Source organism: Labeo rohita, chromosome 8 (assembly GCF_022985175.1).
Source record: "Labeo rohita strain BAU-BD-2019 chromosome 8, IGBB_LRoh.1.0, whole genome shotgun sequence".
NCBI classification, from domain to species: domain Eukaryota; kingdom Metazoa; phylum Chordata; class Actinopteri; order Cypriniformes; family Cyprinidae; genus Labeo; species Labeo rohita.
Genome location: NC_066876.1, coordinates 15127525 through 15144449, shown reverse-complemented (window position 1 = coordinate 15144449; position 16925 = coordinate 15127525). Strand labels below are relative to the sequence as shown.

The 16925-nt window shown below is 34.4% G+C and overlaps 1 protein-coding gene across 2 annotated transcripts in view; it reads right to left on the bottom strand.

The window, feature by feature from the left end:
- ipo11 (importin 11) overlaps positions 1 to 16925 on the bottom strand; it is a 207586-nt gene that overhangs the window by 143906 nt on the left and 46755 nt on the right. For both annotated transcript variants that reach the window (XM_051117440.1, XM_051117439.1), the window contains 6 exons: positions 15271 to 15329; positions 7950 to 7998; positions 4619 to 4689; positions 4304 to 4496; positions 3799 to 3951; positions 467 to 510 (listed from right to left, as the gene is read on the bottom strand). In XM_051117440.1, the coding sequence (XP_050973397.1) occupies positions 467 to 510; positions 3799 to 3951; positions 4304 to 4496; positions 4619 to 4689; positions 7950 to 7998; positions 15271 to 15329 (569 nt within the window). The remainder of the gene's footprint in view (positions 1 to 466; positions 511 to 3798; positions 3952 to 4303; positions 4497 to 4618; positions 4690 to 7949; positions 7999 to 15270; positions 15330 to 16925) is intronic.

Here is a 16925-nt window from a genome sequence, read left to right as displayed (position 1 = left end):
CAAGAGCACTATTTAAGCCCAATACAATATTAAGACATTCTAATTCGAAATTACCTGAAGGTGAAATGATTCCACAGTGGCGTCTCTTTAACCAAGGAAATGACAAATGTGATGTAAAACGCTACTCTCGCTTGAGGTTATAAGTTTAGTCAGCCAATGTCATTTTAAAGCCAAGACATAAAAGCCACATTAAGTAGGCAGCCAGATGTAATGCAAATCAAGTCGCATGAGGGCAGTAACAAATGACCCTGCAGAGTCACGGCCCCCTATGTAAATTCCACAGAAATGAGACAGACCCCTGATTCCTTTTAACTCGGTCGCTTTGCGTTTACTGACACTCCCGCTGACCTTGGAATACATCTTTCTGTAAGGTGTTTTACAATGGAAATATTCCATATGCAAAAAAGCAGCATCAAACATTATACTAATTATAAAACTGTATTTCATAGAAAGAGAGGTCACTCACCCGCAAACTATACTTCCAGGAGTCACCGCCTGTCTCTTCCACAGCTAAAGAAAAAAACAACATTAAACACAACTTGTCACAACATATATCATGCACTTTAAAGTGATAGTTCACCCAAAAATAAAAATTCAGCCGGTTATTCATCTTCATGGCATTACAAACCATACAACTTTGTTGAAGAATGTCCTGTCCACTATGTTTAATATCACAGGACTAAAGGAGGTCTGAGGCTGTCAAGCTTCAAAAAGCAAAACCATCATACTCATGCAGAATATTCTAGTACTTTGTGACAAAAAAGATAATCTTCTACTCCAGTAGGCTGTTAAAGGGATAGTTCACCCAAAAATGAAAATTCTGTCATTAATTATTCACCCTCATGTTCTTCCAAACCCATAAGACCTTCGTTTATATTCGAAACACAAATTAAAGGAGAAGTCCACTTCCAAAACAAAGATTCACATACATTGTACTCACCCCCTTGTCATCCAAGATGTTCATGTCTTTCTTTCTTCAGTCGCAAAGAAATTATGTTTTTTGAGGAAAACATTTCAGCATTTTTCTCTATATAATGGACTGGTATGGTGCCCCGATTTTGAACTTTAAAAATGCAGTTTAAATGCAGCTTCAAATAATCCCAAATGCGGTTGTAAACGATCAGAAGGGTCTTATCTAGTGAAACGATCGGTTATTTTCATTTTAAAAAAATATAATTTAAATACTTTTTAATCTCAAACGCTCGTCTTGTCTTGCTCTGCCTGAACTCTGTGTAGTTTGGCTCAAGGTATGTCGAAAAACTTCAATCGTATTTTCTCCCTCAACTTCAAAAATTATTTCAAAATCATCCTACATCGCTGCAGAAGTACCGACCCAGTCTTTGCAACGTGAAAATGCAAAGAAGATCAAACACCCAACAAAAAAGGTAAAACAGCGATATAGGACGATTTTGAAGTTGAGGGAGAACATGAGATGAGAGTTTTTCGACATACCCTAACTATCATAAAGTGGAAAAAAAAAACAGGTCAGTCAGAGTAAGACAAGACGAACATTTGACATTAAAAAGTATATAAATTGTATTGTTTTTTTTTTTAAATAACCGATCGTTTCGCTAGATAAGAACCTTCTTCCTCGGCTGGCATCGTTTACAACCGCATTTGGGATCTTTTGAAGTCACATTTAAACTGCATTTTGTAAGTTCAAAATCGGGGCACCATATCAGTCCATTACATGGAGAAAAATCCTGAAAAGGGGGTGAGTACATTATATGTGCATATATATAAATTATATATATCTTTGTTTGGGAAGTGGACTTCTCCTTTAAGATATTTTAGATGAAATCCAAGAGCTTTCTGACCCTGCATAGTCATAAAAATAGTCCATGTGACATCAGTGGTTCAGCTGTAATGTTATGATGCTACAAGAAAACTTTTTGTGTGTAAAGAAAACAAAAAAACAGTCCATGCAGGGTCAAAAACTTTTGTATTTAATCAAAAATATCTTAATTTGTGTTCCGAAGATGAACAAAGGTCTTACAGGTTTGGAATGACATGAGGGTGAGTAATTAATGACAGAATTTTTATTTTTGGATGATCTATTCTTTTAACCATTGTGACCGAATCACTGAATTTCTCATGAACTAACCATTTTTTGATTCTTTTACAATGATTAATTGTCATTCTGGAGCTTGATAGTCACAGTCTTCCTTTATTTCCATTATACTGACAAGAGTGGAAAGGATATTCTTCAAAAAAAAATCTTATGCTCTGTGTAAGAAAAAAACACTGAGCAAAGAAATGATGGTCAGTGAGTAACTATTCTTTTAACCTTCACAACTTCTAACATTCAGGCAGCCTTTCTTAGAAACCATATCCTGGTTGTTGCACCCCACAGATATGGCAAGAGTCTCTCTACCCATGATCCAATCAAAGAGCGGGTCGTTAAAAGTGATAATATCACCTCCTCTATCATCTCTAGTCACCTTACTTTCCGTCTGCTGCTGAGTCACTGAATTAATCCCAATTACGCTGCCTTGACAGCAGAACCCCTGGACCAATCACTACATGGCATTCTCAATGCCAGAAACAAATCACTGGACCATGGCAATATAGATTAGAAAATGACACCAGCAAAGTACACCAAGAGATTTTAAATTACAGCCAAATGTCCTTTGCGAAGCCCTTTTCCTTGAAAGGAAATACAAGTGTTAAATTACCACGGCAGGTACGGTTTAGCATCTCTGGGAGTAACAACGCAGGGCTCGGTTAACTGACAGAAAAGGGCAGCTTCTTGACTTCAAGTTCATGAGTAGTACATCTGTTGTCATAGCTACTTTCACCTCACTAATTCAAGCATTCAGGTTATGCTGTCCTCTTCCTTTTTGACAGGTTAAGCCATATATGATCATCACTGATGAACACCTAAAACAATACGGTTCAGTTTGTTGTTCTAAAACGTAGAAAAGTACATTCTGTGGGATTTAAGAATGGCAAATTTCAAGTACATTTCGAGTACATAATGGTACATAATGTTTTTAAGCTACAATTTCTACAGTTATAAGAGTATATTTACCTATGTATGCGCAATCTTATTTTATATAAATTACTGTTGTTAATTTTTAACAGCATTAACGCTTAGAAATTTGCACCATAAGTGTTTTCTACCATTAAAAATAATAATTATACAAAGACTAATTATTAAACGTGTTTTTACATGTTAATTACAAAACACTGTTTCTAAAGAAACATTTTAATTGATAGCCCTAATTAGTAAAATACATGTATACTATAATATTTTTTTATACATAAATAAGTGATATACATGTGATATATATATATATATCTCATGTAAACACACATACGTGTATATATATATATATATATGTATGTATGTATGTTTATGTGTGTGTGTATATATATATATATATATATATATATATATATATATATATATATATATATATATATATGTATGTATGTATGTATATGTGTGTATATATATATACACACACACACACACACATATACATACATATATATATATATACATATACACACACATATATATATATATATATATATATATATATATACACACATATACACACATATATATATATATATATATATATTTTTTTTTTTTTTTAAGCGACCGAGCAGTTAGTGCAGATGCTCCTGCGATGTACAGCTGTGGCTCTCATCTGGGATTAGAGATTCTGTCTCATGTATCAATTCTACTCCCCATCTCTACTGTCTCTATGATTACAAATGGCAAACAGCCCAGAAAAATCAAAACAAAAACTTTCACAGCTGTTATTGAGTTTACAAAATCACATTTACCAAAACTCTCTGGATCTTCTTCCCACATGGTCAGCTCTTCTTCTGTCAGCAGAAAGTATTTGGAGACCAGTCTCCTGCCAATCTCCGTCAGCGTTTGGTGTGTAAAGAATGCAGTCTTAATTTTATGTGCCTCCAGGCTCTCTGGCTTACTATCTGTAATGCATATTGCAACATCACTTTAATATACAATTATGCATATAGAAACATTCAAGATATTAGATCATTCGTTAAAATGTCTCATGTGCTCCTACAGTCCATTAGTAAGGCAATAAAACATTGAAACGGGAGGCATTTTTATATCAGTTTACTTCAATCTCTATCTAGGGAACCTCAGTCATGACTGAACAGCCAGATTTCATTATAAAACATCTCATCGATTCACTCTTGCCCTCTACCAACTCAGAAATGCCCTTGATGTGTTTAAAGTCCGTTATCCATTTTCTATTCGAATGAGCTAGAACTTTAAAATGGAAGCACACCATGCCAAAGTCATTACGCTGCCTACCTTCAATGTTCTTGGCAGGTTTGTAGGCATCGTTTTTGACGATCATCTTGATGAGGTTCATGCACTGTACAATAAAACGCTCGAAAACAACTCCCTCGCCAGCCTCGGTGAACACGTAGCTGACCGCGAACTCCAGCGAGCGCTGAATGAGAGGGATGAAAGGCCACGGGTGATATTCCAGGAAGTCCAGCAACTAGCAGAGAGAATAAGAGGTGACGTTAAACCACAATTCAGGAGTACGGCTCGGCCCATAACATCTCAGGTATAAGTGCCCAGGTTATTTCCTCTGCCCTCTGACTGAACTTTTAGACTTACAACTTTGGTGAATAAAATGATGGTCTTCTCAAGCTTCTCCCTGCAAAGACTGCCTGGTCCAACTTGCCGGCCTGCAAATAGTAGATGGAAAGGCTGAAAAATGTACTTATGTTTCTTCGTTTAAGGAACAGTTTCACCCAAAAATGAAAATTCTGTCATTCTGTTCTCAAGGACTTACTTATCAATGTCTGCTAGGATGAACTTATCAATGTCTGTTTATTTTAAACTAATTCCTTAGCTTTTTTGGATATTATTAGCCTAAATAAGCTGATGAAATACACAATTACTGTAATTGTGAAAGTTATGTAAGCTGGCTAACTTTCATTTACAACTTCCCTTACGAAAATGAACCATGGTTTTGCTACACTAACCATAGTTTAACTACAGTATTTGAACAAACTGTGATTATACAAAGAGTAATTAATACTATTTGTAAAATAACAAATAAGTAATTGTGTTGTAAGTATTTGCACTGCAGTTCTTTATTTGGTTGTGTTGTATTTGCAGCACATTTCCGTATTTTGCTTTTGTTGCGAGTATTTGCATCACGTTTCTGTATTTGCTTGTGTTGTGAGTATTTGCATCGCATTTCTGTATTTGGTCGTGTTGTATTTGCAGCACATTTCTGAATTTTGCTTGTGTTGCGAGTATTTGCATCGTGTTTCTGTATTTGCTTGTGTTGTGAGTATTTGCATCGCATTTCTGTATTTGGTCGTGTTGTATTTGCAGCACATTTCTGAATTTTGCTTGTGTTGCGAGTATTTGCATCGTGTTTCTGTATTTGCTTGTGTTGTGAGTATTTGCATCATGTTTCTGTATTTAGTTGTGTTGTGAGTATTTGCATCACAATTCTGTATTTGATCGTGTTGTATTTGCAGCACTTTTCTGTATTTTGCTTGTGTTGCGAGTATTTGCATCATGTTTCTGTATTTAGTTGTGTTGTGAGTATTTGCAGTGCATTTCTGTATTTGGTCGTGTTGCGAGTATTTGCATTGCAGCGTGTTTCTGTATTTGATCAGGTTGAGTATTTGCAGTGCGTTTCTGTATTTGTTTGTGTTTCGAGTATACGCTGTGCGTTTCTGTATTTGCTTGTGTTGTGAGTATTTGCAGCACATTTCTGTATTTGCTTGCGTTTCGAGCATACACTGTGTGTTTCTGTATTTGCTTGTGTTGCGAGTATTTGCATCATGTTTCTGTATTTAGTTGTGTGTATTTGCAGCACATTTCTGTATTTGGTCATGTTACAAGTATTTGCAGCGTGTTTCTGTATTTGCTTGCATTGCGAGTATCTGCAGCACGTTTTTTGTAATTTGGATGTGTTGCAAGTATTTGTGGTCCGTTTCTGTATTTGGCTGTGTTACGAGTATTTGCAGCACATTTCTGTATTTTGAGTATTTGCAGCACGTCTTGTTAAACTAATAAACTTTGCTGGTGGTTTTTCTATTTGTATGTTTTCTTGCAGCACAGTGAGCTCTCTCAGCCACCTTACCAAGCTCCAAATTGACAAAAAGCACCATAAAGTATGACCATATGACTAGTGTGTGTGGTATTCCCAGTCTTCTAAAATTCAAGCTGTAACTCCCTGAAAATTCAATCTAGCTCTTCTTAACATTTTCATGAATGTTCAAAACCCGTCTGAATGATATGCCCACAAGTTTGCCTGATCCGGTTTCCAGAGTACAATTCACTGACTTAATGATTCGATCACTGGAGGCTTTTCTGGGAATACAGACTTGCAGGCTGTTCTTCACACAAAGTCTCTAGTTTGCTTTAAAAGCCTTAGCACACAAGACATCTGAACCACTTTTTATAACACATTTTTGGTGGGTTTTGGTCATTATGAAGCTTGACAGCCCCGGTCCTCATTAACTTTCATTATATGAAAAAGAGGGGCCAAAAATCATTTTATGTGTACTACAGAAGTAAGGTTTGGAACATCATGAGGGTGAGTAAATGAGTACATTTTCATTTTTAGATGAACTGTTTCTTTTATGCATTTCTTGCTATTGAGCGCAATGACTAAATCAATCTAATGAAAGCCAAATGTTACAAAACCAAAAAAGAAAAGCATTTCCTCTCAGCAGCCAAACGGCAAAGACTAATCTGTCTCCTTACAAGTCAGCACTCAGGACAGCATGATACAGTGTGATAGAGCAGGGTAACCTTTCAAGAGGATTGGGCATCAATTTCTCGTTGCGGAGAGAAATGAAGAAATGAATAGAACCGAAAAAGCCTGGATTATTTGGGGGACCTTATCTGGCCCAGAGTTGATATTTCACATTCTGTTTGCTCATAAGCTAAGTCTCTCATCCACTGTGAAATACCAACAGGCCGAATGGAAGCTGACCTGCGGCCCAGCCAGGAGAACATATTGCCTGTGATATCACCAGTAGATAACAGCTTGCTTCTGTCTCATCTGATGATATATAACTCATGCAATGACGAGGCTGGGAAAAGCAGGGCACAGTGTCTCCAGGTGAAACCATGCAGATATGGCGTTATTGTCTTTCGCCTGAGCAGAAATCCAGTTCGAGCCTTTGAAGTTGTGATCTTTCAAAAATAAATTAGTTCGGCCTTTGACTATGCACTCTATATTCAAGCAATAAAGAATTCCAGCCAGTCAGAATTAACCTCATGATCTCAATCAGAAATATCTGAAAGTTCTTTTCGTACAAACCCTTTTTACTTAGAATATTATTTTCGATTAAGCTAGAGAAAAGATCATATTTAAGTATAAGAAACTGGTAATATTTCAACAGCTTTTCATATAAATGTATTTACTAGTGATTAAAATACTGAAACTAAACTGACATTCTAAAATTAACAGGAGTATGTTTTTTCTTCACTCAATACCATATAACTAAACTCAGTAACCTAAAAATATGACTGTTATTTCAAGACAGGCTAAAGATTAAAAACTATTCATTTTAATCAGCATATTAGAATGATTTCTGAAGAATCAAGATGCTGAAAATTCAGATTTGCATCACAAAAATAAATTACATTTTTAAAGAAATTGAAATATAAAGCAGTTAATGTAAATTGTAATAATATTTCACAACATTAGTGTTTTTATTGTGGTTTTTTATCAAACAAATTCAGCCTTGGTGAGCATAAGAGAGTTCTTTCAAAAACACACACACACACACACACAAACAAAAATAGGTACAGACCCCAAACAAGTTACTTATGTTTACATCAGATGATTTACAAAGCCATGAAAACTTTATAAGTTCAAAAAGTTAGTCGATGGAAAAAAAACAACTCCAAAACAATCCTAAAACACAGTTACACTATTGGAATTAGAAAGTGAAAAGCATGTAATACTTACAGCATTCTAGAAACTGCTTTAGCCGCTCAAAGACTGCATTGAGGAAGCCCTAGGGAAGCAGACAGAGATAGTAAATGAAACATCGGTATCAGGTGTGGTTAGCGACCACGGTGCTGTTGGTGCTGACAACATCTAGGTTTTCTTGGGTCATGTTGAAGGCAGATCTGGCAGGAAGCCCCAGGCAATCTTAACTGAGGTTGAGGAAGGACAGGCTGTTTACGTGGTGTGTCGGAGTAGAGATTTAGAGAGTGCCTGCCGAGCCAGGATACAATCCTAGTACGGTCGTTAAATATATGGAACCGGTTTGATCAACACAGGGCACAAGTAACACTGAGCTGGCAGATGGAAATTTCTGCAACACCAACAGTAAATTATGGCAGTAAATTTGCTTTTAACACTAAAACTTTGCAATCCATAAATAACAGGATAACTGACTGTCGTTGTAGCAGTATAAATTAAGTGAAAATGCTACTGTGTGTATATTAAGGTACATTCAATTTCTTTATGACTTATGATGAACTATACACACTCACACATGTCTGGTTTATTATCTTTGTGGGGACTCTCCATAGGCGCAATGGTTTGTATACTGTCCACACTGTATTTTCTATCCCCTTACCCTAACCCTACCCCTAAACCTAACCCTTACAGAAAACTTTCTGCATTTTTACTTTCTCAAAAAAATCTCATTCTGTATGATTTATAAGCTTTTGTACCCATGGGGACCTGAAGCCAGTCCCCACAATGTCAAAAATTTCAGGTTTTACTATCCTTGTGGGGACATTTCGTCCCCACAATGTAGCAAAAACAAGTACACACACACACACACACACGTCTGGTTTATTATCCTTGTGGGGACTCTCCATAGGTGCAATGGTTTTTATACTCTCCACACTGTATTTTCTATCCCCTTACCCTAACCCTACCCCTAAACCTAACCCTTACAGAAAACTTTCTGCATTTTACTTTCTCAAAAAAACTCATTCTGTATGATTTATAAGCTTTTGTACCCATGGGGACCTCAAGCCAGTCCCCACAATGTCAAAAATTTCAGGTTTTACTATCCTTGTGGGGACATTGGGTCCCCACAATGTAGCAAAAACAAGTAAACACACACACACACACACACACACACACACACACACAAAGCAAGAACTATCCGACAAAATTTGCTAATTTTTAATGCTCTGCAACATCAAACACACAATATTTAAGTATGATGATACATAAATATTTTGTAAATATATTAAATATAGAAATAAAATAACCATATAAAATACTCATATTTCACATAAATACATAAAATACATCAATATGTTTTTATATCTTTTATTTTTATAAACAAAACATTAACAGTATTAGTATAAACAGTTTTTATATGCCCAAAGTATGCCCAGACTATATTTATTATCTTAGAATTAGGTTTTATATAATCTAAAAACTAATTATATAAAAATATTAACATGAAAAGCAATTATATATGTGACCCTGGACCACAAAAGTAGTCTTAAGTCGCTGGGGTTTATTTGTAGCAATAGCCAAAAATACATTGTATAAGTCAAAATTATTGATTTTTCTTTTATGGCAAAAATCATTAGGAAATTAAGTAAAGATCATGTTCCATTACGATATTTTATAAAATTCCCACGGTAAATGTATGAAAATTTAATTTTTAAATAGTAATATACATTGTTAAGAACATTAATTGAAGAACTTTAAAGGTGATTTTCTCAATATTTTGAAATTGTTGCACCCTCTGATTCCTGATTTTTAAATAGTTGTATCTCGGCCAAATATTGTCCTATCATAAACTATACATCAATGAAAAGCTTATTTATCAGCTTTCATATGATGTATAAATCTCAATTTTGAAAAAAAAAAAAGACCATTACGACTAGTGTTTAGTAGTTTTTGTTAATATTTAGAATTAGATTTTATTCTTTTTTTAGTAATTACTGTGGTTTTGTTTATATTTTATTCATTTTGTTTATATATTACATTTTAGGTTTTAATTTCTAGTAGTGCTGTGAAATCGATTAATCGCGATTAATCGCATCCAAAATAAAAGTCTGTATTTACATAACGTATGTGTGTCTACTGTGTATATTTATATGTATATATAAATACTAGGCCAGTCAAACGATTAATCGTGATTAATCGCATCTAAAATAAAAGTTTATGTTTACATACTATATGTGAGTGCACAGTGTATATTTTTATTAGGGATGTGACGAGATCTTGTGGCACGAGATCTCGCGAGATCCAATGTGTCCCTGGAGACCAATCGGATCTCGCGAGATCTCGTGACCATATCCTTGCAAAACATTTTGCAGTGTTTATATTAGAGCTGCATGATTAATCTTTAAAATGTGGAGCTCTTGATTCAAACACCCACACAATCTTACTCCTGAATGACAGATTTAGCGATGTCTATTAGGACTGTTTCACATCGCAAGTGTCAGTGGAGCGTGAGAAGCAGGTTTTGTCGCTGCCCATGTTAATGAATCAGAGGGTCGGGGTAAATGTGAACGCAGAAAGAGTCTTTTCAACCACATTAAAATCATTATTTCTGTGTTACAGACATTTAAATAACAGGAGTACTGGGATAAAAGTTTATAGTTTGGGTATAAACACTTATTGTCTACAGCAGCGATCAAAACTAAAGTATAACACTTATGAACGTATTGTAACGCTTATCCTCTTCCGCCAGGAGATGGCGACAACTGCCCGTTTAAATAAAAAGTATTGAATCATTCATTCAGGAGATTTCAATAGTCAAACAAGTCTTAATGATGTGAAACACTGACTCCCTCATTGAATGTTTTTTTTTTTTGTTGTTGTTTGTTTGTTTAAATTAATATGTTTTTGAAAGACTTAAGAAATTAACAGTTTGTCAGAACCACTAGTAAATTACGTTAATTTGTTTAGTTTTCTAATCATTTTTCTCCAGAATCATGAGAGAATTGTTATCTCCAATTTATTAAAAACAACTGGAATTCTCAATTTATCCACAATCATGAAGCTATATGTTTAAATGTTGTTTATTACTGCATATAATTCATTAAAATGAATTTCAACCTTTCAGTTGAATAAAAGACTATTTTCCCTATATATTTCATCATTGAGGGTTTTTTAAGAAAAGTTTAAAAATCTCGTCTCGTCTCATGGGATAAGTGTCTCGTCACACCCCTAATTTTTATACACATAAATATACATATAAATATGCACATATGCATGTACATTTTAAGGAAAAATACGGCAGATTTATATATAAACTTTTATATAATTTATATATAATCAAAATTATATGCAAGTATAAATATATATATATATATACATACAAATATATATTTTTTTAATATATACATGTGCATGTAGCTATATATACACATAATAAATATACACAGTACACACACATATAATAAACAAACTTTTATCTTGGATGCGATTAATCGCAATTAATCATTTGACAGCCCTAATAAATACACAAACATACAGGTATTTATTTTTAATAAATAAATGTAATATATATTTCTATTTAAGTATTTTATAACACAAATCACACAAACATGAATAACAATATACATGTAAAGATTTCTTAAATATATGCATGTATGTGTGCATATATATATATATATATATATATATACACACACACATATATATACACACATATATATATATATATATATATATATATATATATACATACATATACACACACATACATAAATATATAAATATATATATACACATACATACACACATATATATATGTATATATATGTATATATAGCACACACACATATATTATGTAAACAAACTGCGATTAATTGCGATTAATCAATTTGACAGCACTAGTTTTAGTTTATTTTACATTTTTATTTTCAGTTGTAGTTTTTAATTTATTTAATTATTTTAGTACTTTAATTTAATTTAAGGAAAATCAGAAATGTTGCTTTGGCAACTAGCTTTTTATATTTTATTTCAGTTAATGTTTACTTTATTTCAAAAATGTTTTTATGGTATTGACTTTAGTTAACCCTGATATACATCTTAAATTCAATCACCCGATTACGGTATATTTTAAGATATAAGTAATCAAGAGGTTTTACATAATTTAAACAACAAAAAGCAGTTTAAAAAAAAAAAAAAACATATTATATTGCTGAATGTACAGCATATAAAGACCATTTTAAGCTAAGCTTTAGCCAAATTTCAACTGCTAAGTACATTTCCTTCTCTACTTCCTGTTGTTTCTTATGCCATTAGCAATTCTGAAAATATTCATTCCCTGCCATGTAAAATCTCACTGGTGACTGAACACTGTGTGAAGTCCACTTCGGGCACTGGACATCAATCAAAGGCAGACTAAAGTTGTTTTGTGTTTGATAATTATGGAGTAACAATGAACTAAGAATGAGGACGATTGGGAAAAAGCTGGAAATTTTACGACGCAGACTGTCTGGCTTTGAGTGGAAAGACAACATTAAAGTCCAAGAGTCTCCAGAGAGACAAGAGCGCTACAGCCCTACAGGGAGAACACCGTGTTTCGGTAGCTTGGCAGTTGATTGATAACCAGAGGCAGCAGCTCATTGAAAATATTCTCTTTTGAGTTGTCTTACCTCCAGAATGGATCAATAATGGTGCCATCATCATTTCCTTCACCGCAACTAATAAGCTCAAATTCAAAATGTCAGAGGCACAGGCTCAAAAGACGCAGTCGTCCTGACAGTCTAACAAATGGACTGCCGGATCAAGGGTTGAATAGTAAATTTGGAATAAAAATGGGATCTTCTTTAAAGCAGAAAGAAAGAAACGGGAATGTCAAATTCATTCTAAATATACTGTGAATATTTAGCACATCATCCAGCGCTACTATAAAGATATCCCTGTGTACTATATATAGGCAGTATGTGTGTACATGAAGCAATCCTAACTGTCCTTTGAGACTAACAGACAGATTTTAAAGCTCAGCGTAACATTTAACAAATGAAATCTTTTCTACATTCTTGCACTGTACCGTCAGCACTACAAAACTTTTTCTTTGACTCATCGTTTCCTGCCAATTTCACTTTTTCAAAGACTCATTAAGGTTTAGGAAGGATCACACACGTGAAAATTCTCTGTGATAAGCCAACTCTCTCCGATGCATTAAGAGATGAAGGCACCATATGGGCTTCCTGCAGAGGCTGGCTGCACTTCAGTATGTGCTTTGTGCTGGCAAATTCTCCTCGAATTCAGATTACATTGTGACAAAACTCTCACTTAACCCATTTAAATACAACAAAATGAACGAATAAATCACTGTTATTTTGCACGTGTCAACACAAGGCACAAAATGTGAAATATTCTGTTTAATGCACAACTACCGCAGGACATATGTAATGCATTAAATATTCACGCTGACCTGTTTTTTTTCCCCAAGCTTTATCTTCCACTTGAGAATGAGCGTCTCATTTATATGCAGTGATTTATTTTTAATGTCAGAACTCCAACATCATAGCCCTCAGGTTGATTTTCTTTGCAAACAACTCAACTTTCCCAATTTAACCTGTCTTTCTTCAAAATGAGTTTTTATGGGTGCAGGAGTGTGATTAGCTTTAAAAAGTGAACACAAGAAAACACCAGTCCTGACTTTGATCACATTTGATCAAGCAATAAGTAAATATTAGAAAGGAAATGTTTTATTTAAGAAACCTAAGTCATTGCAGAGACTGAAAATGACATTTGTTGAAATAAATCTATAAAACAGTACCTGTTTTGCCATTATATGGGCCATTCTACAGAATTGGTCCAAAGTCAGAGATGGAAATGTTTTGAAAAAGTTCCCCCCCAAAAAAAAAAATAATAATAATAATAATATATATATATATTATGTATGCAAATTGTATAATATCCAAGGTATGCATTTCTAGTAATTGTGCAGTTAATTCTCATACTGTATTTTCAGAAAGTTTTGGAATATTTGTCCTCTCCCCAAATTTGTCACTACTGAAACGCAGTTATAAATTAAATTAAAAGGGGTATATTGACCTATTAAGATTCTGCTTACATCTAGATCTAGATTTGGAATTTTATTACATTTTTTTTTTTCCAGAGGTAAATCCATAATTACATTTTTAACAATATTTCAAGTGTAACTTATGAGAATTCTTGTATTTGGAATCCAATTTTTCTTTGTAAAAGGCAAAAAGTTCAAAATCATACTGATTTCATAGTTAAGGATTCATTAGTCTGAATATACACTGAACCAAAAATCATAACATCTAAACTGATAATTCAGCATACTTTATTTTTGACAAAACATCCCATGTTTCGGTCATGACAGTAATGCTTTGATGGCGACCACATCACATTACAGAGTTTTAACTCGCATTCTAAAACACTGCTAAAACATACTCAAACACAAAACAATTGAAAACTGTGCTAAAATTGTTTATTTCCCTGAAATATGAGGATTATGTGTTTCCTTTTGTCCCTACCGAAACAAAAGTGACAATTTTATGGGGTAACACCAAAAAAACAAGGATGTCACTACCAAAACTGGGATCGTTTACAACAGCATTTGGGATCGTTTGAAGCCGCATTTAAACTGCATTTTGGAAGTTCAAAATTGGGGCACCATAGCACCCCATTATATGGAGAAAAATCCTGAAATGTTTCCCTCAAAAAACATAATTTGACATGAACATCTTGGATGACAAGGGGGTGAGTACATTATCTGTTAATTTTTGTTCTGGAAGTGGACTTCTTTAAAGTTACACACAGATTTTTCAGACTTTTAAACACATTTACCTCAAAATGGTGAGACCTATCTACTCACACCTTGTAGCTATGAGAGAGGGGGACACAGGAATATTTTCTGGTCATAAATTTATGGGTTTAGTTAAAATCAGTCTCAGCCAATTGACTAAAATATACACTGTTTTGGGAGTGACATGAAAAATGTGGGACTTTTTTTTTTTTTACATAGTTTCATAATTTACAAAGTTTTCATAATTGCATTATTTATTTATTTGATTGATTTTTTTTTTTTTTTTGGAACTTCAATTTTTAAAAATTAAAAATATACTTGTAAAAACAACATTGGGAAAAAAAATACAAAAATAATTTGAACGTAATTTCATCGGTTGAAATTTAGGGGTTAGGATTTGGGACAGACACCTCCCAATCGAAAGTACCCAATAAATGATGATTTTATATATATTAAATGTGTTTTTTTGGTTGTGGAACAGAAGTTTGCACTAATTCTGTAGAATGGCCCATATATGACTCATAACTGACCTTCATTCACTGTTTGAAATACACAAGTACTCACCATGACTTCCATGTTGTTATGTGGCTCAATGAATCCATGGACAGTGAGCTTCCGAAGAACTGCAAAGTAAAGTGATATTTGTCACACAAAACAAATTTTATTGCTAATAATGAGTCAGAAAAGTGTTGGTATATAAAAAGCATTTTTCATAAGGGCAGAAGAAAAAGCTTCAATTATGTTTACTAGGATTTACATAAACAGTTAAAGAGAAAGTATATATCATTGCTCAACATTTCTTTTAATTTCTTCATTTCTTTAATGCCTTCAATTATTAATCTTTTATTATTAAACTTTTAATTCAAATTTTCCATGTACGCTCCAAGCTAACAGTCATTAAAGCTGCAATTGTTGTAATTAAAAAAAAAACTAATTACATAAAAAGGAAAGACATGTATTAGTATTTCTCACCAAAGACTCCTTTATACTTTCCAAGCAATTATAAGTTAAAGAAATAGTCAAGTAATAAAAACCAAAGAAAAATAAACTAATTACATTACATATGAAAATGCAATCATATTTTTTTTATTATATATGAAATTTAAAAAATATATACAGTGGGTACGGAAAGTATTCAGACCCCCTTACATTTTTCACTCTTTGTTATTGCAGCCATTTGCTAAAATCATTTAAGTTCATTTTTTTCCTCATTAATGTACACACAGCACCCCATATTGACAAAAAAACACAGAATTGTTGACATTTTTGCAGATTTATTAAAAGAAAAACTGAAATATCACATGGTCCTAAGTATTCAGAACCTTTGCTGTGACACTCATATATTTAACTCAGGTGCTGTCCATTTCTTCTGATCATCCTTGAGATGGTTCTATACCTTCATTTGAGTCCAGCTGTGTTTGATTATACTGATTGGACTTGATTAGGAAAGCCACACACCTGTCTATATAAGACCTTACAGCTCACAGTGCATGTCAGAGCAAATGAGAACCATGAGGTCAAAGGAACTGCCTGAAGAGCTCAGAGACAGAATTGTGGCAAGGCACAGATCTGGCCAAGGTTACAAAAAAATTTCTGCTGCACTTAAGGTTCCTGAGAGCACAGTGGCCTCCATAATCCTTAAATGGAAGACGTTTGGGACGACCAGAACCCTTCCTAGAGCTGGCCGTCTGGCCAAACTGAGCTATCGGGGGAGAAGAGCCTTGGTGAGAGAGGTAAAGAAGAACCCAAAGATCACTGTGGCTGAGCTCCAGAGATGCAGTCGGGAGATGGGAGAAAGTTGTAGAAAGTCAACCATCACTGCAGCCCTCCACCGGTTGGGGCTTTATGGCAGAGTGGCCCGACGGAAGCCTCTCCTCAGTGCAAGACACATGAAAGCCCCCATGGAGTTTGCTAAAAAACACCTGAAGGACTCCAAGATGGTGAGAAACAAGATTCTCTGGTCTGATGAGACCAAGATAGAACTTTTTGGCCTTAATTCTAAGCGGTATGTGTGGAGAAAACCAGGCACTGCTCATCACCTGTCCAATACAGTCCCAACAGTGAAGCATGGTGGTGGCAGCATCATGCTATGGGGGTGTTTTTCAGCTGCAGGGACAGGATGACTGGTTGCAATCGAGGGAAAGATGAATGCGGCCAAGTACAGGGATATCCTGGACGAAAACCTTCTCCAGAGTGCGCAGGACCTCAGACTGGGCCGA